The following is a 27,252-nucleotide window of genomic DNA, read 5'->3' as shown; positions in this document are numbered from 1 at the left end:
ACTGTGTGTTGCACTTTATTTTGAATGGCATTTTATTTGCAGATTTGGGGATTATACATTAAGCCAGCGGGTGATGCCAGTGTTGTGATGTAAAGTCCCTAAGTGTGGACTCCATCTTATATAGGCCGCAACTTCAACTTGACTAATGGAAGCTGCCTTCTTCCTCTTTCAAACAATAGAAGTTGACATCTTTCCTGATTTATGCAGAATCATTGTCATGTCTGTCATCCAACACAGATGTCGCCTGACCTTATCTTTCTAAGAACTGTGAAAGCGTCAATCAATTTGATTAATGACACATACGACTATCAAAGCGACATTTGTCTGGGCCAAATTTCCGCATTTTACCATGTCAAGGTGCTACCGTAGTGTGTGTTTGCTCTTCGTGGAGAACACTTTCTGTGCGCCCCCGCTGATATACAGTCTTTGCTGTCAACAAGGTATGCAGTGCGTCCATCTCCCTAAGAAAATCTAGACTGCAAGTTGCTCTGCCTTCCATGCTCTCATAGAGAAGTGCACAGAAGTAGACATGAGGGCGTTAGGAACTAGATGACATTTTAAATGACATTTTAACAATTCTAGAAATGTTCATTTCATTCTTGTCCTTTATATTGTGTCTTCTTGTTGTTTTTCATATCATTTTATGTATTTGTTTTAGATGTACTGAGAAACAGATTGTCCCTGTAGTAATACATACTTTTAACTTGTGTTTATCGTTCGTAGTACAGTGTGTGTGATACGGTGAATAAAGAAATGAGGTTTGTTGCTGTTTCCACGAGGCCCCTGATCTCTTTTTGGGACTGTTAGTAACCCAAAAGCAATGCTTCTATGTCAATTACTCATTGAAAAATGTTTGGTGGAGCTACAATAATCTATCTTTCACATTCATCACTGGTGCATTGAACCAACTTTACCTGTGTCACCCATGGGTGGGAAAGCAAACCTTGCAGAGTTACGTCAAAGTTATAACTTACACAACAGGCGGTGCTAATGGTGAATGTGAGCGGCACCATTGTTGGAAGTGGGCGGTGCCAAGGGAAGGAGGTAGCATCCTAATGAAAATTTTGGAAACCTTCACTTATTTTTATTTAATTATTTTACAAATTAAGCACTGCAGCTAACCAACATTTGACACAAGATTTTGTGAATGTATTCAATGAAGACTTTTTCTCCAAGTTAACCACAACATAATATGTAAATCTTATTGTTTTTACACCAACATATTTTTAATCACACCTCAAATCCTGTTCCCTTTACGTCTTTTTGCAATGTACATATATTATTCAAATATTTGCTTCTGAATTTATCATTAATGCATTTTAATTGTACCAGTTTTATGCTAAGATCCTTCATGCTTCTAACTCAAGGTTTAAGATTTTGATCCATGCTGCCACGATTTTTTGCCTGTTAAACTACATCAGACTAACCTGATAGTGTTAGGAGTTGAATTTGGTGCATCAGTGTAAATTTCAACCCTAGTTAGGTGTTCATAAGGGAGACAGAAACCAGGACTGTATTTCCCTTTCTCCCCCATGTCTAAGAGCATGAAAACTTTGACCTGTGGTGTCGATGGCATGTGAAGGCACTTTTAGACCACATGAGTAGCAAGAAATGAAACATATGTTTTAGAATGCTGAGGTCTTTGTCTGTGATCCTCAGGATTAGAAGGGTGGCGTATACTTTTTATTTAAAAAGTGTCGCAGTTTCCCTCAAAGGCATCTTCTCTTAACTGTGTAGACAGCAGGAAGCCAAAACGAGTCCCTCCTGTTTATGGATTAAACATATGATGCTGCTGTGGTTTTAAAGTGCTAGAAACAGGTTGTCTGGATTGGGAAGGGGTGTTAGCTAATAATGGGATAACAGTATGCAAACTCCAGCGGCATCCGAAGTGCCGGCTGGGCCTAAAAATAGATCAACTATGAAAACCTGGATCCCTTGTAGGAAGAACCCTCAATGTGTAAAACAGACATTCGGTGCACTATGGACATCCTAGCAAAATACAATGTTTGACTTCACTCTCTGAGCTGATACATTTTTTTTGTTCCAAAAAGGTGGGGGATGAAATTGTAAACCACCTTTCATGCAAAAGTGCACATACATTATAAGGTAGAGCAGAAGACGTGATCTTTAGATTCAGGAAGCACTTTTCAGCGTGTGTTGGAAGTCAAGTAGCGAGCTGGGCAATGGCTGAAAAGGACTTAATTGTGCAATAATAAGCTTTTTAATGATTTATCTTACATTAATCTTACAAAAGTCACCATTTAAGTTTTTGACTAATTAATAAAAAAGAATGTTTACTTCTAATAAACAGCCATACTTTAGGCCCTTTCACCACAAAGTGATGCTGTAACTCCTGATCACAAAAAAATTCCTGGTGACGCAAATGCCACAAACACCTTTCTATTCAAGCAAGGAGTGGTATAATAAAATAAGCGGACATGGTGGAAGTCGCCCCTGTGAACACAAGCAAACAGCTTTCGATAGCACAAACAAGGCACTGCAGTCTAGGGGTCCGAGACTGAGGAGTGAGCATATGTATGTGATCACTTGTTGTACCGAATCCTCGTACTGAACCGTTGTTATTTTTGTTTCCATAGGTCTTTGAAAGACATCTGCCATAGTCCCAGTGAGAGACTTGGGGGGGAGGGCTAGTTGCATCAGGCAACTTCCACTGCCTGCCTCATGACCATAGTGATGCTAATCATCCCATATTTAACTAATAAACTTTAACCGACTGTACATATACTGTGAGGGCTACATTGATCTGGGGTGGAATGCTCCAGGGCTAACATATTATAAGGACATTAAAAGAATAACACAACCTCGTGCATTCAGAACCAGGCCAATGCCACATCAAGGGCAGTCCAAGGATCCTTTGTGTAGGTCAACCAATGAGAAACCCAAGGTTAACTGATTTACTCCATAAAGTTAGCCTTACCCCAGCTGTTGTCATCTTTGAGGTGATCCGCTTTGATAAACAGGACAATTCTTTGCACAGGAGGATGGTCAGCCTGCCAAAACAACAATTCCATGGTTAGACTAATAAATACGCTTCTTAGCTCACAATTATTAGTAGTGGTGGTGATTCCCCTGCGTCTTAACCCCCTTTCAGTTACTAAATGAGTAAGCATGCACCTAATGGCAGACCGGGAGCTGTGCATAAGGACTCAAGTAGTATGGCCATGTGGTGTACTCTCTTCCCTTTCAATATGAACCTGGCTGTGCCCTGGCCTCCCCAATGACACTTGCATATTTCATATAGCAGTTACAAATGTAGTCAGATTTAAAGAAATAACAGAGGTTCCAAGAACAACTGCAAGTGGGCCTGTATGACTAGGCGAAACAGAGTAAATACAAGCAGTGGTAGCCGTCACAAAACAAAAGTGGAGGGTGGAGGGGGCCAAGGGACAGACAATTTAGAGGAAAATAATGATTTTTTTAAACGTAACTTTTGCTTCTGCTGCCTCCAACGGCAGCCTCGATCCTTCAATCCCAGAAGTCTCTGGGAAGGCACAGGCTTCCCACCCAATCCAGACTCAGCACTCATTTTATGAGAGCAGCGCCAGGATTGGTCTGAGCGGGCTGGTCTGCCACTCAGACACCACCTGGAAGCCTGAAGCTTTCTCCAACCTAGTTGTGAACACAGCTGGGTTGGAGAAAAAGAAGTGCGCATATCTGTTTGGCCGGCCTAAGACAGCCAGCCAAACTTACAGTTAGGCCGGCCAAACTTACATGCGCACTTCTAAGTGCTCACCACTCCTCCCTTTCATGGCCCCGCCCGGCCCCGCCCTACAAAGGCATGCCAGCCAGTCACAGAAAAATCATGATATTGTTTTATTATCATTTTATTTTTATGTGACTGACACTGCAGAGTGGGTCAACGCACCTCTGTCATTACGGAGGAGCCGCCCCTAAATACAAGTACGTAACTTATACTGAATAGTGTGTCAGGCCTTTCACCATGCCCAACTTTGGGAAAGGATTACCAAAAATGTAAGTCTGCATGGACACTGCTATTGAACACCATGACCAAACCCTAGGTACATATACTTCACAAGTGAGCGTCAATACATCACTGCATCCAGAGATTAGGGTTCAGATACTGCATGCTGAGTAGCCCACATGGTTCTGGAAGATAATGAGAGCTAACTCATTCTGGCAGCATTTACATGCATTTTTGTATTGAGAAAAGTAGTAATAAGTTAAATATCAAAATTCATCCTAGCTTACCTTCCAATTCACATATTTGAATGCATGCTGGGCCAAGGAGGTAGTTAAAATAGTCCTAGAATGAACCCAGAATACGGGTGACAACTTCAGCCAACAGGACGTTACACTACGATTAAGAAAAAAATAATCGGTGTCCTGCTCGGGGTGGGATAGGGGTGATACAGTCACAGATGACTTGCATCTGGTTGTTTCTGATCTTAAGAACTCATGGCAGAAGTGGGACGGCATGGAGGAGTCCCAAGCTCCACTCTAAGCAGAATGCATCTCTTAGAAAGAGATGCCTTGGGAATTTCATGGCACAAAAGTGCTGACATTGTGCATTCTCAGTGGTTGCAAATAGATGAGTGAGGGTTTTCTCCAGTGACGGAAGATGGCCCATGCCACTGGTGTCTGAGTTCATCTGCCCTTGCACTTGGTTATCACGCCAAGGTGGTTCAACATCAGATAAATTACTTGGTCCCCCATCCACTACCAGAGGCACAGAGCCTCCTGACACAGGGTCAAAGATCCCACTCCACCACACTTGTTGCAGTACCACATAGCTAGCGGTGGTGCGGTCTGTGACCATCTGTACGAGCCTTCTTCTAATAGTGGGCAGGAAGGTCAAGGCCAAGTGAATTGCCCACTATTCCCAAAAATTAATGCATAGTCGAGACTTCACCAGTGATCAGAGGTCTTTGATGTAGTGATGCATCTGTGACCACCATCAGCTCTGGGAGGGGTGAGGAGCAGGCTCTGCCAGTGACCCAATCACATTCCAGCCACTACCGGTCTATAGATGTTTACTAAAAATTCTGGATATAATCTGACATTCCCCATATAATGTACCCACTATGATTTGCAGTCCCTTTGTAGAGCCTGCTTGTGCAACCTTCTACGTTTGGTCAGCAGGTTGAGGAAAGCCAACAATCCCAGCAGCCTCAGAGTCATCTGCACTGAGATCGAGGACAGATCTGAAAAATTGGGATCATAGCCCATATGTCATGGACTCAGGAGAAAGGCACACACTGCACCATATCCTGAGCAGCTCCTATGACCAGGAGCGTCTGCGAAGGAGTCATGTGTGACTTTGGCATATTGATCGTGAACTCCAACAATGTTAAGAAGTTTGGTGTTGTCCTGAGGTGTGTGGTGACTGCCTGGGGTGAGCTTGCCTTCAGCAGCCAGTCATTGAGGTAGGGGAAGATAGGTACCCCAGACCTCTGAAGGTGTGCTGGAACCACTGCCCTCCATTTCAAGAACATCCAAGGGGCACTGTTAAAGCCAAAAGGGAGTACTGCAAACTGAAAATACTGTGAAACTCATGTTGCGCCTGTGGCCTGCAGGATGGGAATATGGAAATAAGCATCCTATAGGTCCAATGCCACCATCCAATCCTGGGGTCTAGAGCAGAGAGGATATAGGTGAGCTAAAGCATCTTCAATTTGTCCTTTCACAGGAAGAGGGAGAGGGCAAACCTCTAAAACAGGGCTAAGGGCTCCGCCCTTCTTCAGCAGAAAGAAGTAACAGGAGTAACATAACACATGAATGCTCCTCTGAAAGAAGCTTGGATGGGGTGGAAGCTGCAGTGGGTTGAAAAGGAATGACAGGGCATAGTATCATTGATCAATCTGATGTCATATTTTGCCACCATAAGAGGCAATGTCTGATCCTGCCCCCCCACAGAGTGGTCGTGTGCCATTAAGGGAAAACTAAAGTAGCTTGGAGACAAACGCCAAAGGCACGTGGGACAGGAAAGTTTGCTGCATCTGGTGGCCTGGATGGAGTCTACTTGATCCCTATCCAACCTTGAAAAAGCTGGGATACTTACAGTGGAGGCTGTGTGCCTTGGCGTTGCCAGTACGTAAAACCTCGAGTAGTCTCTAAATGGGCAAAATTGCTAAGGGCACTGTCTTGCCAGAGTGCAAAGGCATAAGGAGCGTGCCATGATGCAGCTTTTTTGAAGTGCTCCAACATGTGATCTGGCTTCTCGCCAAACAGGCGAGATCTGTCAAAGAGGGATGAGGCCTGCACATCACAAGCGAAGCCCTTGGATCTCATCCAAGCATGGCGCTGAAGCTCTTCACTAATGCTAATTGCTCCGTCCCAAAAGTTGGTCGTGTTGAGTATAGAGCAGATGATCTATTTAGTTGCATCATGTCCATCCTGGATTGTTTGAGCCAGGTTGGCCCGAAATTCCAACCTTGTCTCATAATATTTCCTTAGCTAACAAACGGCACTGACTGACCAGAGGGATAGGTTGGCCAAGAAAAGCATCTGTTTCCAGAATGCTGTGATTCATTTCGACTCTGTCTGGGGAAGTCATAGGGAATTAAATTGGGGATCACCCTGCTGGTGGAAGCCTGAACCACCTGACTTTCTGGCAGAGGATACTGTGGCGCGTGTGGTGCTTGGAAACCTGCCTGTTCGCTGGTGGACAGGAACATGTATAAAACCAGATGCCTATTAGGGTGTCTGTAAAGGTTTCACTGAATGGTAATAGAGGCTCAAAGGAGGTCTGTTCAGGTTGCAAGACACCCGTAACACATTAGGTTTGACTTCCATAGTTGGAAACTATAAGTCTAATACCTCTACCACATGTCTCATCATCACAGCAAAGGCGGCAATCTCTTACGCTGATGGCCCAGGGGCAGAACCCATTGTCCTCCTGCAAGTCCATGTACTGATTGTCATCATCAAAGTGTTGGGGAAAATCATCCTCATCATCTCCATTATTATCTCCAAAGGCTGGTTGACTCAGATTATAGTCGGACCGAAAAGATGTTGGAGCAGCGGAGTGCGGCGTAAAGGAAAACACATGGGTCTGTCTAAGTCAGACTGAACTGGGGCCGGGTGTGTCAGTACGGCTTTAGAATGTGACCTTGGTTGTAGCCAAGAGGAATTTGCTCCTTGTCAGATAGAACTATAAGAAAGGAATCTTCATCCAGTGTGTTAGAAGGTGGTTCTGACACTATGGGCCGCCCGGATTTTTTGATTTTTGAGCACCTAATTGTTGAGCTTTTACTGTGGGGGAGCCTCATAAGTTGGGACTCACCCACAGTGAACTCAGGATGTAAGAGACAGCATGGGGATTTTACTGGTGTTCCCCTGGCTTGACCAGGCCACTGCGCAGCAGCTGGAGTAAGGGACACTGGGCTGGTTACATGCAGACACATGTGTACATACGTGTGCACACGTGTACGGGCAGCTCAGGGGAGATTCCTAGTGTGTGCAGTCTAGGAGCAGCTACAAAGTGAATGGTGTGGCAGGACTTATGCAGTATTGGGTGGAATAGGCTTTATACACTGGAAACATGCCAGGGAAAGTCAGTGTGTTTTACTGTGTTTTCACTTCATTATTTCCCTAAGGGAATGTGGGGCCCATGGCTAAATTAACTTCCACAAGGCCTACAGTTTCCAGACATGCACGAAAGTCCATTGTATTGGAGGTGAAAAGAAGTATTCTGCAGAGTCCAAAGTCATATTTGTACTGCTTTTGGGTCATCCAGAACTGTCATATTTCTGTGAGCCAGCCAGGACCAGACCCAGGCTGAGGGCTGACCTCAGCTGGATGGATTGATAACCTTTCTTCCACAAGCGAGGGCCTCCTCTCCACGAAGGGAAGATGGGAGGGTCTGCAGGCCAATCCATCAACTGCTGTCGCTGGGTGCCAGGCACGGGCTGCACCAAGGAGGGAAGGCAGCAGCCCAAGGAGGGAAGGCAGCGTGGAAGGAGTTGGGTTTCAGTGGCCATGTGGCCAGAGACACTGGACGAGGCCATTTTGCACAAACACAGAGGCTGGACAAGAAGGAGGGAGCAGGGGCAGGAAAAGTGATGTGTCGCTGTTTGATAGGACCAGCAGGCACTTCCTGTCAGCCCCCTACTCAACTTTTAAAAAGTGCTTGCACAGGAAGAGAAGCTCTCTCTGGGGTGTGGTCGGCAGAGGCAGAAGGTGCTGGAGCCTGGCGCAATGGGCAGTTGGAAGGAGAGACCCCCTGACTGCCCCCAGGACCCTACCAGCACCAGAAGGAAAGCCCAGGACCGGTGCGCAGGAGCAGTGGCCCCAGCGCAGGGAGAAGAGGGGCCCAGAGCCAGGCGAACGGCTGGCGCAGGGAGCCAGTGAAGACCGTTCCCTGCAGAAGGCATCCCCTTAGAGACCCTGAGAGAAGAGGAGAGTGTTCCCAGTGGCGGGGGCTGGTGAGTCCCAGAAGGAGAGCCTGGCGAGAGGCTGGCGCAGGGAGCCAGCGAAGACAGCACCCTGCTGAATCAGAGACCCTGAGGGAAGAGGAGAGTGTTCCCAGTGGCGGGGGCTGGTAAAGAGGAGCATGAAGTGCCCCATAATGCCTCGCCAGGAATTTGGAAATCTGCTGTTTTGGTGCTTTGTGGCCCCCAGAGGAGAGGGGCCACCCTCACTTGTGAAAAGGTGCTGGGGGAGCACAGTCTTTCCCCCCCCCACCAGCACGAAGAAATCTGCCATTTTTGTGCCGGGTGGCCTCCAGAGGAGGGGGTCAACCTCATCTGTGAAAAGGGGTGCAGGGGGGCGGCAGGAGCACCGCAGTCTCCCCCAGCATAAAGAAGAACAGTCCACCCCTAAGTTTCACGGGGCATCTGGAAGAATAACCCCTCAAGGGCTCAGCAGAAGGGCTGAGTTGGGGATGTCTGGAGAAGGGCATCCCCTGGAGGTGAAGTGGTGTAATTGCACCGAAATGCATTTACTATTGGTTATTTCTTTTTAGGTGGACTGAAAGTCACATGTGTAAAGTGAAGTACCTGTGTAAGGTGATGTTAAGCTAAATGGAGTTATGTTGCTGGACCTTCCTGCTAGGGGGTCTGGCTGTATTTACGTAATCTCATGCTTTTACCTGGGATTCCTTTTAAAGTGAAGAGGCACACTGCAGGAGAAGTGTAGTTGCCAGGAGTACTTCTTTTGAAGGGACTGTAAGTCAAATGTGTAAGGAGATGTCATAAGCCAAGTGGGGTTATGCTGCCAGACAGTCCTGCTAGGGTGTCTGGCTGTATATGCGCAATCCTGTGATTTCATCTGTGATGCCCTTAGGGGCTGTAATTGCAATGCATTCAAATGATCAACCAAGGTGATGAGTACTGTCATTCTAAAGTGTGCGTAAACATGGATTCTTGCTGCTGCGCTTAGGTGAAGACCCCAGACTGCTAGCCCTTAAGATATAGAGGTGCATACTTTATGGTCAGTAGGAGATGCTCAGTCAGGGTCATGTGTCACCAAGGCAGGTGTACCCCTTTTTAATGCTTGTTGAGGTAATGGGGTGGGTCACCACTGGGATGGTGCCAGTGCGCAGGGCCCTCGCTCCAGGTTATGTTCAACTAACTGCATTGGGGGCAAGTTGATGTGCATACATGGGAGTGGTGGTACTAGACCCCACCCCCCCTGCGGGAGGGGTGTTGATGTTATGCAATGTCACAAAGTAATTCCAACAGCTTATGTATATTTGTAAATTGGTGCATAGTATTGAGTGGTGTGTGTGTTTAATAAATGTACTCTTACTTTTATAAAGCAAAGTACAGACTGGACAATCAATTATTGAGTGTTATTTTTGTGCACCTGCAAATGGCGATTACTAGCCCACACCACCTCCCTTGAGTAAGCCTCAGACTGCTCTGCAACGCTACCCTCTGAGAGTCAGGCGCTACAATTGGGTGTTTGGTTCCCAGTGAAGGACAAATGTAGTCATGTTATTTGTGCAGGCCTCACAGATGCTGCCTCGTTCTCCAACATTGGTGTCTAGCGGCGGGAAACATAGTATCCCATTCTGGTGTGCATTTATAGCATTTGATAAGTCCAGTTTTGCCACACATTACCTATGCAGCAATGAGCAAATGGAAGAGCGCAAGGCTCTGAGAAAGGTTCAACGTTTTGGTTATGTGAACTAAAGGTATGGGAAAGGAAAGCCCCGCGCCCATATGTGTCATGTGAAGTTATTATGGTTTAAATGTAAGCTGTATTGATATGACCGCACTATGTTGATTATAATGTGCTAGCGGGATGGTGCTTTCCAGGAAATGATTGCATACAAATGTTCTGAGCCATATTGTACACTTTTGAACCCTAACACTACATACACTACACCTGCATGAGGAGGGTGTCTCCTCAAGAGATAGGGACAGCAACTGATACCTACATCACAGGTGGGGGTGTAGGAGTGGATTGACCTTCAAGGGGGACAGGAGAAGTAGGGGTCCTGGGAGGTTCCCGCGCTTTTTAAGGGCAGGGAGGGTTTCCACAGGAGGGGCCCCAGATATCCTTCCCCCACTGGAAGTTTCTTGCTAATGGCGCAGGCCAAAACCACTGGAAGGGTGGGGCAGGAGGTTTCTTTACCCCAGGTAGTAGCGCCCCAGGGGTTCCCATGGTGGGGGACCCCAAGAACCTTTTCCCACAGTGGGAGGAGGGTGTGGTAGAGTTGAGTGTCCGGCAGGTCCCCCCAGGTTAACTGGTGGGGAGGTGAGCAACCCAGGGGTGGCCCCTGGTAGTGGGTGGCCCCCAAGGAGGGTAGTTCTTGAGTGATGGTGTGTAGTGGTGGCCCCTAGGTAACCTAGGTGGGCTAAGTAACTGACCCAGTGGAGATCTGAGTGGGGGCGATGTGCTCCCTAGTTCAACGTGGAGGGTTAGTGGTGGACCCTGAGGTGTCAGGGTCGGGTGGCTGGTGACCAGTCAGGTAGGCCCTGTGGGTCTTGAACCCCAGGACCAGGAGCATGGGGGTGTTCCTTAGCTCGAGGCAGGAGGTGGACTTCTGCAAGGTAGTACCACCCTGGACACAGGTGGGGCCCAGCTTAAGTGAAGGGACCCTGTGTTTCCCCAAAGGGGTGGTGCAGGCCTAGCCGGGATCTTTAGGGTCCCTGGCTGATGGAGGTAGTACCGCCCTGAAGCCAGGTGGGGCCTATCTTAAGTGAAGGGACCCTGTGTTTCGTGAAGGGGTGGTGCAGGCCTAGCCGGGATCTTTAGGGTCCCTGGCTGAGAGTGGTAGTACTACCCTGAAGGCAGGTGGGGCCTATCTTAAGTGAAGGGACCCTGCTCTTCATAAGGGGTGGTGCAGGCCATCCAGGGACCATGTAGGTCCCTGGGCGGTCTCCCAAGGCACTGCAGGGAGACCAGGGAGAGCCATGAGAGGTGGGCCTGGGTCTAGCTAACTCGGGGCCCACAGGCTCTCTAAGGGTACTCCGGGAGGAGAGCGCACCTCTCGGAGGGAAGGGTACATAGGCCCTGTTCTCGCAGCGGAGAACAAGGAAGGGGTCTAGGTTCCCGGGGTAGTTTCCGGGTGGAGCTACTGACGGGGGGAATGAGCTGTAGGATGTCTGATGAGGCACCCTCAGTGTTCCTCCCTGGCACTGCCAGTGTGGTGGTGAGGCCGGTCTGAGGTCCCATCAGGGAGCCAGGCCAGTGGCCAAAGGGTGCTTTCCTGTGTGGGGAAGCACAAGTGGCTGTGCTTTCTTTAGGGAAGACAGTCATCCCGAAAGGGTGGTGGCAGCAGAATGACCCCAGAAGCAGGCTGAGGGTGAGGGTCCAGAGAGATTGCATCTTTGGGGTGCAAGGACCAAACGGAGAGAGGGTACTGGTTGGAACAAACTCTGGAAGGGAGACCAGCTAGTGACCCAGGGGATGGGATTTAGACCTATCCCAGAAGACCGCATCTGTGCTGAGGCACTGGACCCTTGTCCGGAGAAGTGGTAGGCATAGTGTTGCATGCCCAAGGGCAAAGGTGAGCATAGTTAGGCTGAGTCCATGTAGACCATGAGTGACCTAGAGGTATCTAACCTAGAGCCCGGAGGGTTCTTAGGGTAGTCTGGGATCCCTGTCATGGGTGGAGATTTCATGGATGGGAGGAGTAGGTGGTCTAAGCGGATAACTGGTCAGTAAGGGGGTCTGGTCAGAACCCATTATAACTAGTTATCGCTGACTACGGGAAGTGTACCCATGTAGAGTGGCTACTTCTTCCCTGTAGGAATCAGCTGGGCGCGGCGTGTGTTAGAAGGTGGTTCTGACACTATGGGCCGCCCGGATTTTTTGATTTTTGAGCACCTAATTGTTGAGCTTTTACTGTGGGGGAGCCTCATAAGTTGGGACTCACCCACAGTGAACTCAGGATGTAAGAGACAGCATGGGGATTTTACTGGTGTTCCCCTGGCTTGACCAGGCCACTGCGCAGCAGCTGGAGTAAGGGACACTGGGCTGGTTACATGCAGACACATGTGTACATACGTGTGCACACGTGTACGGGCAGCTCAGGGGAGATTCCTAGTGTGTGCAGTCTAGGAGCAGCTACAAAGTGAATGGTGTGGCAGGACTTATGCAGTATTGGGTGGAATAGGCTTTATACACTGGAAACATGCCAGGGAAAGTCAGTGTGTTTTACTGTGTTTTCACTTCATTATTTCCCTAAGGGAATGTGGGGCCCATGGCTAAATTAACTTCCACAAGGCCTACAGTTTCCAGACATGCACGAAAGTCCATTGTATTGGAGGTGAAAAGAAGTATTCTGCAGAGTCCAAAGTCATATTTGTACTGCTTTTGGGTCATCCAGAACTGTCATATTTCTGTGAGCCAGCCAGGACCAGACCCAGGCTGAGGGCTGACCTCAGCTGGATGGATTGATAACCTTTCTTCCACAAGCGAGGGCCTCCTCTCCACGAAGGGAAGATGGGAGGGTCTGCAGGCCAATCCATCAACTGCTGTCGCTGGGTGCCAGGCACGGGCTGCACCAAGGAGGGAAGGCAGCAGCCCAAGGAGGGAAGGCAGCGTGGAAGGAGTTGGGTTTCAGTGGCCATGTGGCCAGAGACACTGGACGAGGCCATTTTGCACAAACACAGAGGCTGGACAAGAAGGAGGGAGCAGGGGCAGGAAAAGTGATGTGTCGCTGTTTGATAGGACCAGCAGGCACTTCCTGTCAGCCCCCTACTCAACTTTTAAAAAGTGCTTGCACAGGAAGAGAAGCTCTCTCTGGGGTGTGGTCGGCAGAGGCAGAAGGTGCTGGAGCCTGGCGCAATGGGCAGTTGGAAGGAGAGACCCCCTGACTGCCCCCAGGACCCTACCAGCACCAGAAGGAAAGCCCAGGACCGGTGCGCAGGAGCAGTGGCCCCAGCGCAGGGAGAAGAGGGGCCCAGAGCCAGGCGAACGGCTGGCGCAGGGAGCCAGTGAAGACCGTTCCCTGCAGAAGGCATCCCCTTAGAGACCCTGAGAGAAGAGGAGAGTGTTCCCAGTGGCGGGGGCTGGTGAGTCCCAGAAGGAGAGCCTGGCGAGAGGCTGGCGCAGGGAGCCAGCGAAGACAGCACCCTGCTGAATCAGAGACCCTGAGGGAAGAGGAGAGTGTTCCCAGTGGCGGGGGCTGGTAAAGAGGAGCATGAAGTGCCCCATAATGCCTCGCCAGGAATTTGGAAATCTGCTGTTTTGGTGCTTTGTGGCCCCCAGAGGAGAGGGGCCACCCTCACTTGTGAAAAGGTGCTGGGGGAGCACAGTCTTTCCCCCCCCCACCAGCACGAAGAAATCTGCCATTTTTGTGCCGGGTGGCCTCCAGAGGAGGGGGTCAACCTCATCTGTGAAAAGGGGTGCAGGGGGGCGGCAGGAGCACCGCAGTCTCCCCCAGCATAAAGAAGAACAGTCCACCCCTAAGTTTCACGGGGCATCTGGAAGAATAACCCCTCAAGGGCTCAGCAGAAGGGCTGAGTTGGGGATGTCTGGAGAAGGGCATCCCCTGGAGGTGAAGTGGTGTAATTGCACCGAAATGCATTTACTATTGGTTATTTCTTTTTAGGTGGACTGAAAGTCACATGTGTAAAGTGAAGTACCTGTGTAAGGTGATGTTAAGCTAAATGGAGTTATGTTGCTGGACCTTCCTGCTAGGGGGTCTGGCTGTATTTACGTAATCTCATGCTTTTACCTGGGATTCCTTTTAAAGTGAAGAGGCACACTGCAGGAGAAGTGTAGTTGCCAGGAGTACTTCTTTTGAAGCGACTGTAAGTCAAATGTGTAAGGAGATGTCATAAGCCAAGTGGGGTTATGCTGCCAGACAGTCCTGCTAGGGTGTCTGGCTGTATATGCGCAATCCTGTGATTTCATCTGTGATGCCCTTAGGGGCTGTAATTGCAATGCATTCAAATGATCAACCAAGGTGATGAGTACTGTCATTCTAAAGTGTGCGTAAACATGGATTCTTGCTGCTGCGCTTAGGTGAAGACCCCAGACTGCTAGCCCTTAAGATATAGAGGTGCATACTTTATGGTCAGTAGGAGATGCTCAGTCAGGGTCATGTGTCACCAAGGCAGGTGTACCCCTTTTTAATGCTTGTTGAGGTAATGGGGTGGGTCACCACTGGGATGGTGCCAGTGCGCAGGGCCCTCGCTCCAGGTTATGTTCAACTAACTGCATTGGGGGCAAGTTGATGTGCATACATGGGAGTGGTGGTACTAGACCCCACCCCCCCTGCGGGAGGGGTGTTGATGTTATGCAATGTCACAAAGTAATTCCAACAGCTTATGTATATTTGTAAATTGGTGCATAGTATTGAGTGGTGTGTGTGTTTAATAAATGTACTCTTACTTTTATAAAGCAAAGTACAGACTGGACAATCAATTATTGAGTGTTATTTTTGTGCACCTGCAAATGGCGATTACTAGCCCACACCACCTCCCTTGAGTAAGCCTCAGACTGCTCTGCAACGCTACCCTCTGAGAGTCAGGCGCTACAATTGGGTGTTTGGTTCCCAGTGAAGGACAAAAGTAGTCATGTTATTTGTGCAGGCCTCACAGATGCTGCCTCGTTCTCCAACATTGGTGTCTAGCGGCGGGAAACATAGTATCCCATTCTGGTGTGCATTTATAGCATTTGATAAGTCCAGTTTTGCCACACATTACCTATGCAGCAATGAGCAAATGGAAGAGCGCAAGGCTCTGAGAAAGGTTCAACGTTTTGGTTATGTGAACTAAAGGTATGGGAAAGGAAAGCCCCGCGCCCATATGTGTCATGTGAAGTTATTATGGTTTAAATGTAAGCTGTATTGATATGACCGCACTATGTTGATTATAATGTGCTAGCGGGATGGTGCTTTCCAGGAAATGATTGCATACAAATGTTCTGAGCCATATTGTACACTTTTGAACCCTAACACTACATACACTACACCTGCATGAGGAGGGTGTCTCCTCAAGAGATAGGGACAGCAACTGATACCTACATCACAGGTGGGGGTGTAGGAGTGGATTGACCTTCAAGGGGGACAGGAGAAGTAGGGGTCCTGGGAGGTTCCCGCGCTTTTTAAGGGCAGGGAGGGTTTCCACAGGAGGGGCCCCAGATATCCTTCCCCCACTGGAAGTTTCTTGCTAATGGCGCAGGCCAAAACCACTGGAAGGGTGGGGCAGGAGGTTTCTTTACCCCAGGTAGTAGCGCCCCAGGGGTTCCCATGGTGGGGGACCCCAAGAACCTTTTCCCACAGTGGGAGGAGGGTGTGGTAGAGTTGAGTGTCCGGCAGGTCCCCCCAGGTTAACTGGTGGGGAGGTGAGCAACCCAGGGGTGGCCCCTGGTAGTGGGTGGCCCCCAAGGAGGGTAGTTCTTGAGTGATGGTGTGTAGTGGTGGCCCCTAGGTAACCTAGGTGGGCTAAGTAACTGACCCAGTGGAGATCTGAGTGGGGGCGATGTGCTCCCTAGTTCAACGTGGAGGGTTAGTGGTGGACCCTGAGGTGTCAGGGTCGGGTGGCTGGTGACCAGTCAGGTAGGCCCTGTGGGTCTTGAACCCCAGGACCAGGAGCATGGGGGTGTTCCTTAGCTCGAGGCAGGAGGTGGACTTCTGCAAGGTAGTACCACCCTGGACACAGGTGGGGCCCAGCTTAAGTGAAGGGACCCTGTGTTTCCCCAAAGGGGTGGTGCAGGCCTAGCCGGGATCTTTAGGGTCCCTGGCTGATGGAGGTAGTACCGCCCTGAAGCCAGGTGGGGCCTATCTTAAGTGAAGGGACCCTGTGTTTCGTGAAGGGGTGGTGCAGGCCTAGCCGGGATCTTTAGGGTCCCTGGCTGAGAGTGGTAGTACTACCCTGAAGGCAGGTGGGGCCTATCTTAAGTGAAGGGACCCTGCTCTTCATAAGGGGTGGTGCAGGCCATCCAGGGACCATGTAGGTCCCTGGGCGGTCTCCCAAGGCACTGCAGGGAGACCAGGGAGAGCCATGAGAGGTGGGCCTGGGTCTAGCTAACTCGGGGCCCACAGGCTCTCTAAGGGTACTCCGGGAGGAGAGCGCACCTCTCGGAGGGAAGGGTACATAGGCCCTGTTCTCGCAGCGGAGAACAAGGAAGGGGTCTAGGTTCCCGGGGTAGTTTCCGGGTGGAGCTACTGACGGGGGGAATGAGCTGTAGGATGTCTGATGAGGCACCCTCAGTGTTCCTCCCTGGCACTGCCAGTGTGGTGGTGAGGCCGGTCTGAGGTCCCATCAGGGAGCCAGGCCAGTGGCCAAAGGGTGCTTTCCTGTGTGGGGAAGCACAAGTGGCTGTGCTTTCTTTAGGGAAGACAGTCATCCCGAAAGGGTGGTGGCAGCAGAATGACCCCAGAAGCAGGCTGAGGGTGAGGGTCCAGAGAGATTGCATCTTTGGGGTGCAAGGACCAAACGGAGAGAGGGTACTGGTTGGAACAAACTCTGGAAGGGAGACCAGCTAGTGACCCAGGGGATGGGATTTAGACCTATCCCAGAAGACCGCATCTGTGCTGAGGCACTGGACCCTTGTCCGGAGAAGTGGTAGGCATAGTGTTGCATGCCCAAGGGCAAAGGTGAGCATAGTTAGGCTGAGTCCATGTAGACCATGAGTGACCTAGAGGTATCTAACCTAGAGCCCGGAGGGTTCTTAGGGTAGTCTGGGATCCCTGTCATGGGTGGAGATTTCATGGATGGGAGGAGTAGGTGGTCTAAGCGGATAACTGGTCAGTAAGGGGGTCTGGTCAGAACCCATTATAACTAGTTATCGCTGACTACGGGAAGTGTACTGTGGAAATATGGATTTTTCTGGTCAGTTATGTCCCCTATCTTGGACCCCAACGGTTCCATGTGCATGTCACAAGTACATGTATGTTCCCTCCAGTTCCAGTTATGAAGACGCAAATACATGTGCGTCCACCGTCAACATGTCCTTTGACAGATCCGCCATGTATAGGCCGGATATCCCATTCCTAAATATGAAAGGCCATCGGCTTTATATGGTTCACTTATGCCACTTTACAGTCCAGGCAAGTAGGCCCTGATTCTGTCATCAAAACTCCTCTTGCCTTCTGCCTCTGAAAGCTCCAGTCCGAGCCTGCATCTGTGACCATGAACTTTGTCTCATTCTCTGCGCGGCTCACGAAGCCTGACATCAGCCTACTCTCTGCCAAGAACTGTATTTCACCTTCGAATTATCTGCCTCCCCCTCAGCCGATGCATTCCTGCCTAGTAGTTTAAGTAAACATTCTTCCAGTTACCAAGCAAAAAGGCCCATCTTCTCTGTCCTCATGCAAGTAATTCATAGCCCTGTTACCATGGAATATTCCTACCCCCTCGCATTCAGTGTAGACACTTAGACGCTTGTACACGCACGCACAGTCAGTATAGAATAGATTCTGTCCGAGAGTCCCTCTTTTATGGATAACATAGTTCTTTAAACATAGGATGTTAGATATGATTTGGGATTAGGTTGACTTGACCCCCCAGACTTCTCGTCTCCACATATAGAGCTAAATGTCAAGTCCCCGTCACCCCCTAGTTACACGTCAATTACACGTCATACTGCTGCGCGCGCATCTATGCCAAGTATTATCTTATAGATCCACCTATGTATTACATCATAACCAATCATGTTCCTTTTTACTCATTATTACACCCATTTTCGGTTACGCAGACCAAACGTCAATGTCCTTATCAATTGTTACGCCTACTGTATTCATTTCATTATAATGTATGTACTATAAAAGTTACTTCTTGTCAATAAAGTATGTACTTCACTTCCTGAACCCCCGTGGTGATGGAACTTGAAGCATCCGATTATAATCGATTATTGGAATAAAGCCCATTCCGAAACTCTAATATCACGGATTCTGCCTCTCATTTTACTGAGCTATTTTATAATGTTTCTGTATCAAATTCAGTCCCGGTAAAGGAATTTTTATTTACCACATGATGGCGCCCGAATAGGGACACTTTCTCATCTCACGCGCCGGCGGTGCGTTGCAGGCCCGGTCTCCTGCCACAGCTGGACGGACAATAACGCGTACCAGCAGGATTTCCTGTATCTCCCTCCGGTCAAGCGGGGGCGACTGAGACTGCGATCAACACCCAGACGAGGCGGTGAGAAGTGCGAAGTATCCCGACCAGAGCCTAGCTGAGAGAGCAAGATCCGAGGTATACAGAGACCCACCAGTCCGAAGTCAAGCCCAGTGTCCGACGAGTCGAGTCGAGTCGAGTCCAGTCCGGTTCAAGTTCAAGTTACTGAGGCCTTCCGTTTCCGAAGCTACCCGGTGAGTACCATTGCTGGGGAGGCATTTCTGACGTGCACATAGGTTGTGCCGGTCAAGACGGGTTTGGGTACACAAATCCGGTCTGCACTGTTTTAGCAGTGTATCTGTACTGTTTAGCAGTATATCAAGTATTCCGAAGTATTCCGAAGTATCTAGTTATTGTCTAGTTATTGTCGAGAATTAAGCTTGGTGATTAGTTATGCAGACGATCATCATTGTTGTTTCAGTTAAAGGTTTAATGTTAAATGTTTAAAGTGTTTAAGTATGTTCTGTATATCGTGGTATGAATGACTGTTCATTATCGTGTTTATTGTATTAAGTCTGTTCAAATTCAAGTATCAGGTCAAAATCAAGTATAAGGTCAGTTCTCAATATGCCGCTCTTTTAGAAATTAAGACAGATCACTACCAGAAAAGGGGTTCTCGAAGAAGCCGTCCCTATTCCTCCTAGGGACACTCCAGGGCACTTTATGTATCACAAACATGGCTTAGACGCTATATTATTTCTTGATTTATGGGTAGACTATACCAAGGGATTACCAGAAAGTCAGAGGTGGCCCACAGCGGGGACCTGGGATGCAGAGTGCATCATGAAAGTCGAGGAAGAGTTATGGAAAAGAAAAGTCAGACAGTCACAGAAAGACGCCGTTGAATTATGGCGTAAAGAATCACATAGACGAACAGAAAAAGCACGTAGACAGGAAGAGAAGAGTAAAGAGAATTCCAATAAAGTTCGAGAGAATCTATTAATTGAGGAAGGTATCCGAGTGAAATCAGAACAAGTAGACAGACAAAGAAATGCCCTTATGAATGGTATGTATCCCCTTCTGGCCGAAGGATTACCTAAGGCTACTCCAGAGATACCGAAAGACTTGCCACCCCCATTATTCCCAATCAAGGTACATCCTAAGGGGCATCCTAGAACCGCAGAAGATGTTTTTCTTTCCTCATATTTAGATGACGCAGCTCCCGAGTATGCTAATTCCGCCCCACGTAGACCGCATACCAGGGAGGTCCAACGCCAAGATCCAGCACCCGTATCCCTGCAGCAACAAATCGAGTCACAAGTTCCGGCAAGCACATCTGTTTCTGCATCTGTTCCTACAAGTACTTCTATAGCTGAGTCCACACCTATAGTTGCTGTGTCACGTTCGACGAATCCTTTCACACCCGACGCCCCAGACGGGGCCACGGGAGGTGCTACCAATATTTTTTCTACGCCACCTAGAATAAATAAACTTATTTTCCAAGAGTCAGCGCATTCACGTACACCCAAATTCGTAAGTGATCGTACGCTTAAGGAACTTCTTATAGATTGTAGATATGACCCGGTGCTCGGTAAAGAGGACGAAATGATCCTGGCATCATTACGTATCAGACGAGCCGCAGGGTATTTAGCGAAGCTACCAGGAATGACTGCGCATCTAGATAAAATATATCATTTTGTTCAAACAGGGCGAGATCCAGAATGTATTAACAGAGCTATGGAATACCAGAAAGTAGAGATACAGGGGGAACTGTTGCGTTTTCTCATAAACTGTGTGATCAGAAATCAAGACCGACCGGGGGTAGATCCGGAACCAATGAAAATTCTTACAAAATGGAGCCAGAATATATCAGAAGGGAGACACGATAAGCAAAATTGTATAATAGCCATGTGCCGAAAGATCCGTAAAGAAATAGAACGCCTGCACGAAGAGAGATTAGAGACAGACGAGTTCGAGCAAAGCGAGGAAGAAGGGTCAGGACTGCCCGCCGGACAGTCAGACACCATAGCCTATGTAGGTAGAGGAAGATCTTGTAATAGGAATCAGACTAGATGTCATACTGACCCAATACGTCCAATATGTCCAGATAATGACAGGAATTTCCAAATACCTATAATTAACATAAGGTCTAACGAGCATTCGTTCCAAACCGCCGACAAACTACTCCGAGAACGAAGGGGTTATCATTTTCTCGATTCTATGGATGAACAAGATTTAGCGAGGGCAGCTGTTCATTGGGTGGACAGTCCCGGAAAATATAGTGATGAGACAGTAGTACGCACATTTTTGAATCTCACCCCAGATGAGCAGAGGTTAGCTGGGATTTATATGATTCAACAACTCATTATACTATATCAGAGTCAGCATTCGGACCCTGGTCCCTTACCTGACATATTGACTGAATTGCTTATGAATAAATGGAGAGGTCCAGGTACCAAATTAATTAAAGAAATTCTAGTATCTAGAAAGCAGTATATTCTTTTTGTATGCTCAGAGCATGTCTCATTGCCTGTCAAGGAAAGAACGACGTATCACCTGGATAGACAGAATCCCTTACGAGAAGTACACCCAATAAAAGGCGAGGACAATCAGTTTAAACGTGTATTTGTATACACGCCTATATCGAAAATAGAATTGTTAGAAATGAAGAAAGTAGTACCCAGTCATGACAAGGACCCAGCGGGTTTTCACCGAGAAATTAAAGACATGTTACTCATGGGAGAGTATACCTACCCCGACATTATGACAATATTAAAGGTGTTGATGCCTGCTGGCATTTATGAGAAACTCAAGGAAAAAGAGTGGGAGGTAGGTGATCAAAAGATAGAATGGTCAGCATTAGAAGCAGAAGAAAGGGCCCGAGGTCCAGGTTCGGGGCTTGGGGACAAAACTAAAGCACTACCAGGTCTACTAGTACAGGTACTGCCACGTTTATTAACTACGAAAAAGGAAGATTGGGGTACAATTTCAGCCTGTAAACAGAAGCAAGATGAAGACACTAGCGATTACTATGCCCGATTCGAGAAATGTTTTGGTATAAATAGTGGCATAAAAGCAAGTAGCGAATCATACCCGCATCTGTTTGTAACAAAATTAGTGGAAAATGCCCTGCCCCCAGTAAAGAATAGAGTATTAAAATTCGAGAGTACCTGGCAAGGTAACACTCCAACACAAATGTTACAAATGTTACAGTACCACCACAATAGAATTAAAGAGGAACAAGAACATGAACACAGACGCATGAAAGACACGAAAATGAAAATGCTAGTTTCCCAGACAGTTCCAGCTGAAGGACATAAAAAGGGTATGACACATTCCGATTCAGCAGGACCTGTAAAAGGGACATGCAATTATTGTAAAAAGCCAGGTCATTACGTACACGATTGTCCAGTGCTAAAACATAATATCGCCATAGGTAAAACACAAGAAAGATCACGGCCACTAAGACAAGATCAGAATGAACAAGGAGCTACGCAGCATGCCCAGGCCATGCCAGCCGCACAACAGCCAATACAGTTTGTGCCAGCTGCACCACCGTTGCCTGTTGCTGCCACACAGACAACAACACGACAAATGTATCAGACTGCACAGTATGAATATCCGGAGTATCAACGTTACGCATGAACTAGCCTAGAGAGGGAAGTTGACTTACCCCTTATCGAGATTCCTGTAGATCAAGAAGGACCTTATGTACATAGTGAATTATTAGGTCAAGATAGAAAATTTTTACTCGATACAGGGGCAAGTCGAACAACTATAAAACGAAGTGAAGTCCCAGGGGCACCCCTCTCAGGCTCACAGAATATTTCCCTTGGTTTTTCAGGAAAACCTATTGTTAATGAAGTGTCACAGCCTCTTCCACTTACGATAGGACCTCTGACCCGAACTACAGATTTATTGCTTACTAAATCATGTCCAGAAAACTTGTTAGGAATAAAAACGTTGAAAGCCCTAGGAGCCATAATATGTTGTTCTCCGGAAGGAGTAAGGTTGTTTTTACGTGATTTTAAAGGTCACTATGTATCTAGAGACATGGATCCCCGACTGCAGACTTTACCTACACATCAATGGGCACAAGGCCCTACTGATGTTGGTTGCATGAATATTACACCATATCGAGTCACACTAAAGGCAGGAGTGGTGCTACCACGAATGCGACAATACAAGTTACCACCAGATGCTGTAACGGCCTTACTACAAATCATTGACGAGCTTATTGCCCAAGGAGTAGTTGTAGAAACAGACTCCAATGTATGTAATTCACCGATAATTCCGATTCTTAAACGAACAGATCCTACAGCTCCGCCAGTATATCGATTGGTTATTGATCTGCGCGAGTTAAACAAATGTATTGTGCCACAATTTCCTGTGGTCCCAGATATCTCGTCATTATTGACAGCTATTGATTCCGAAGCAACATTCTTTACTGTAATTGATCTCAAAAATGCCTTTTTCAGCGTCCCAATAGACCCGGAAAGCCAATATTTGTTCGGATTTAGTTTAAATGGGCGTAGCTTTAAATTCACCCGCGCACCTCAAGGATTTACAGAAAGCCCCAGCATCTATAGCCAAGCACTGAAACGAGAACTTGACAGTATCCACATGCCGGTTAACACTGCCCTGCTTCAATATGTCGATGATCTGCTGATCACCGCTAGAAGCGAACCCGAATGTGAGAAAGCATCACTGACAGTTTTACAATTTCTAGCCGAAAAGGGGCACAAGGTGTCCCCTTCTAAGCTGCAATTCTGTGTCCAGCGAGTTGTTTATCTTGGTCACTCGCTGTCCAAGGAGGGAAGGCAGCTTACACCCGACCGCATTCAGTTAATTGCTAACATGTCAATACCCAAGACACAAAAGGAGGTGCGGGCTTTCATAGGCCTCACTTCATATTGTAGACAGTGGATCCCTCAGTATGCATTTCTAGCAAAACCACTCATTCAATTGACAACACAGGAGGCAGCCACACCGACTGTTCTCCCTTGGACTCAGGAACACACACAAGCTTTTGAAAGCTTAAAGAAAGCTTTATGTCAAGCACCCGTTTTAGCAACGCCATGTTACAGAAAACAGTTTACACTCTTTGTTACAGAACGCGAAGGTACGGCCTTGTCAGTACTCACACAGGAACAAGCAGGAGCACACAAACCATGTGCTTATTTTTCTAGTACATTAGATCCCGTAGCTCAGGCTTTGCCTGCATGCCTAAAATCAGTAGCAGCAACAGCTTTAGCAATCAGACAAAGCGATGCCATAGTGTTAGGACATCCATTGACAGTTCAAGTACCACATGCAGTAGAGGTTCTTGTAAATAGAACGCAAACACAACACTTGACTGTAGCGCGACTTACAGGATACGAGCTTACATTGTTTCAGCCACATATAGAAATCAGACGCTGTAACACATTGAATCCTGCCACACTTTTACCAGTAGTCGGAACAGACCCACTAGCCCATGACTGTATTGAAGTTATTACAATAACAACAAAACCCAGACAAGACTTAACCGATGTCCCATTGTCAGATCCAGACCTGACCTTGTATGTAGATGGTTCATGCATGAGAACAAGTACAGGAGAGTTAGTAGCCGCCTACGCAGTCACAACAGATACTGAGGTCATTGAAACTAATCGTATAACTACTTTGTCAGCTCAAGCCGCAGAACTTATCGCTCTGACACAAGCCTGTATTCAAGCCATGAATAAAAAAGTCAACATATACACTGACTCACGTTATGCATTCGGAGTTGTACATGACTTCGGCGTGCTGTGGCGAGAGAGAGGTTATTTAACTTCCCACGGTGCCCACATTCAGCACGGACCCCTCATTCATGCATTATTAGATGCAATACATCTACCCACTGAAATATCAATTATGAAATGTAAGGCCCATACAAAGGTTACTGATATCATTTCCCAAGGCAATGATCTAGCCGACAGAACAGCTAAACTGATTGCTCAAACTCAAACCCCCGATATGACAAAGACAATAGTCCCGACACCGACACATTGTATGACAGTTAAAGATCCTACTCTTGACGTAATTGACATACAGACACATGCTACACCAGACGAAATAAAGAAATGGACTGAATTAGGAGGGATCCAAACGGACCAAGGATGGATGATGAAGGAAAGGTCTGTATGGTTCCTTCCTGATTCAATGGTCCAAGTCATAATTAACACTATACATAGTCCAGCACATTTAGGAGAAAAAGCTATGCTAGACAGCATTCAACACATTTGGTTCAATAAACATTTACGAGCAGCAGCAAAACAAAAGGTCCGTACCTGTATGATCTGTTGTCAGTTCAACCCAGGAAAAAGCGTTCCCGTAGAACAGGGTGGATTTCATACCCCTAATCATCCTTTTGAAGTACTCCAGATGGATTATATCCAGATGGAACGATGCAGAGGATTCAAATATGTTCTCGTAGTTGTCTGCGCTCTGTCCCGTTGGACGGAGGCATACCCGGTTTCAGATTACACTGCCCCGACTACTGCCAAACAGTTGGTCCGAGAATTCTTCCCACGATACGGTTTACCACGTGCTGTTTACTCAGATAACGGCCAGCCGTTCTCATCCGAATTAATAAAACACGTTTCACTTCTGTTAGGATATCAGTGGAAATTCCACTGTGTCCGACATCCCGAGGCAGCAGGTCTCGTAGAAAGACATAACCAGATACTGAAAATTAGAATGTCCAAAATATGCAGAGAGAAAGGTGTCGACTGGGTAGTAGCGTTACCAGTTGCACTCTTTTACATGAGAATGGTAGCACACTCTCGAACAGGGCTATCCCCGTATGAGGTGATCTTCGGTAGACCACCGAATATGTGGGGGACGCCTATACCACGCAAAATAACTGATATTGACTGTAATATGCTGACAGATTACTTGGCTTCCTTGATGTCTGCACTACAATCTTCTCGTTCACAGGTAGCTGCAGCCTTTCCCGACAACACTGAGGTGAAACCCCATGACGTTGTTCCGGGTAATCTTGTCTTTGTGAGGAATTTCGACCGAAAGACTCAGCTGGAGCCCAGGTGGAAAGCACCCAAGTTGGTCCTGTTGACCACAAGAACAGCCGTGAAGATCGAGGGCCGCAAGGGCTGGATTCATTCAAGCCACATCAAGAAATTTCATGGACTATCTTCGGATATAGACATTGTGCCCTGCACTCCCTCACAGACTGATACAAAACTCCCTTTTGTTGAACCTAACAAATCTGAAAATTACAAACTAAAGCTTAGGCCCAACCAGTCGAGCAATTTGATTGTTTAAGTCCTCTCCAAGGTGAAGCGGTTGAATTGTCTCTGACATGTATCCCTTGGACCTGAGTAGAGAAAATACCCGAAAAATGTTGAAACGACAGGCGTATTGTAAATCACTGCGTAGCCACTGCATAGTGACATTATTAATTTTGTTTTTATTGAGTCTTTTAATGATTATTACAAGTATGTTGTTGCACATATATTACCCTATTTCTAGACATGTTTATAATGTTGCTGCTGAACATTCTTTTAGTGACTTACCTCCGCATGAATTGTCTTATAGACTTGCGCTGCGCAATAACACTTTCATTAGTATGTTACATCATTCCCATCAGACTAGTAATGCCACCAATTGTTGGGTGTGTGGCCGACTCCCTCCCTATCAGAATTATGAAGGAGTCCTGCCTTTCTTTCCACATCCATTTACACATAATGGCTCCTGTGGAGCATGGTTTAGCTTAATTAATTCCATAGACTCAGACACAGCAGTTTACCAAGATCATTGGGTATGGGGAAATCTGAACCTAGCTTTACTCAAGGTCTGTTACCCTGACAAGGAGGGTCGCCCCAAAAGAACAGGAACTGATCTAGAAAATGAAGTATATGGATTAGGTAATTTTACACCTAATCTCATGATTCTGAATGTCGTATCTGAAATTGAACTAGTCTTACCCACCATGTCAGTATTCCCAGCGAGGGGTGAATTATGTGTAAAAAAGGTTGGTTCCATACATATGGGCCATAGTAAATGCACTATTATAGTAGAATTCAGTGATCAAGGAAAATCTTCATTTAGAGCTTCTCGCCACTCCTACTTTATATGTGGTCAGACTGCATATATGCGTCTACCTCTAGATTGGGATGGTACCTGCTACATTGCATTCCTTTTGCCACCTGTTTTCCTAGCTCCTCCTGATTATTACAGAAATATTCATTTAGTACACAACAGAGAACGGAGAGATCTCCCCATTGTCGATTACACTGAGACGGCATGGGACAAGTATGTAGATTTTAATAAAGGCATCTTTCCCTATATAGGTACTGTTACTAATAGTAAGCTGATACGTAGATTAACTAGAACCCTTGAAGCAGTAGTGAATGAGACTATTTCCGCCTTAGGCAATTTAACGGAAGAGCAGTCTGCTATGCGGATTGTTGTGCTTCAAAATCGTCTTGTCCTTGACGTCATCCTGGCTGATAGGGGCGGAGCTTGTAGGGTCATCGGATCAAGCTGCTGCGTATTCATACCAGAAAATTCGCCATCTGTATATAAAGCCATCACTCGCCTTCATAAGATTGTAAGCCAGATACACCAGAACCCAGGCACTTGGACTTGGTCCAGTTGGTTTTGGAATGCGGTATCAGCCTGGGGATGGAGAGTTTTATCCTTCCTAGGTATTGGCCTTCTCATACTATTCAGTTGCTGTCTATGTCTACAATGTGGACCAGCAATTTGTGGTCTGTGTGCCACATCGTGCATTCCACATCAAGATTTTCATTCAAGATCCCGGAAG

The 27,252-nt window shown here is 47.3% G+C and overlaps 1 protein-coding gene across 2 annotated transcripts in view; it reads right to left on the bottom strand.

The window, feature by feature from the left end:
- Nucleotides 1–27,252, bottom strand: part of FAM114A2 (family with sequence similarity 114 member A2) — a 310,681-nt gene that overhangs the window by 9,450 nt on the left and 273,979 nt on the right. For both annotated transcript variants that reach the window (XM_085617644.1, XM_085617643.1), the window contains one exon: nt 2,939–3,011. In XM_085617644.1, the coding sequence (XP_085473770.1) occupies nt 2,939–3,011 (73 nt within the window). The remainder of the gene's footprint in view (nt 1–2,938; nt 3,012–27,252) is intronic.

This window comes from Triturus cristatus, chromosome 7, assembly GCF_964204655.1.
Source record: "Triturus cristatus chromosome 7, aTriCri1.1, whole genome shotgun sequence".
Classification (NCBI taxonomy): domain Eukaryota; kingdom Metazoa; phylum Chordata; class Amphibia; order Caudata; family Salamandridae; genus Triturus; species Triturus cristatus.
Note: the sequence above shows the minus strand (reverse complement) of the source record. Positions and strands in the feature narration are given on the sequence as shown.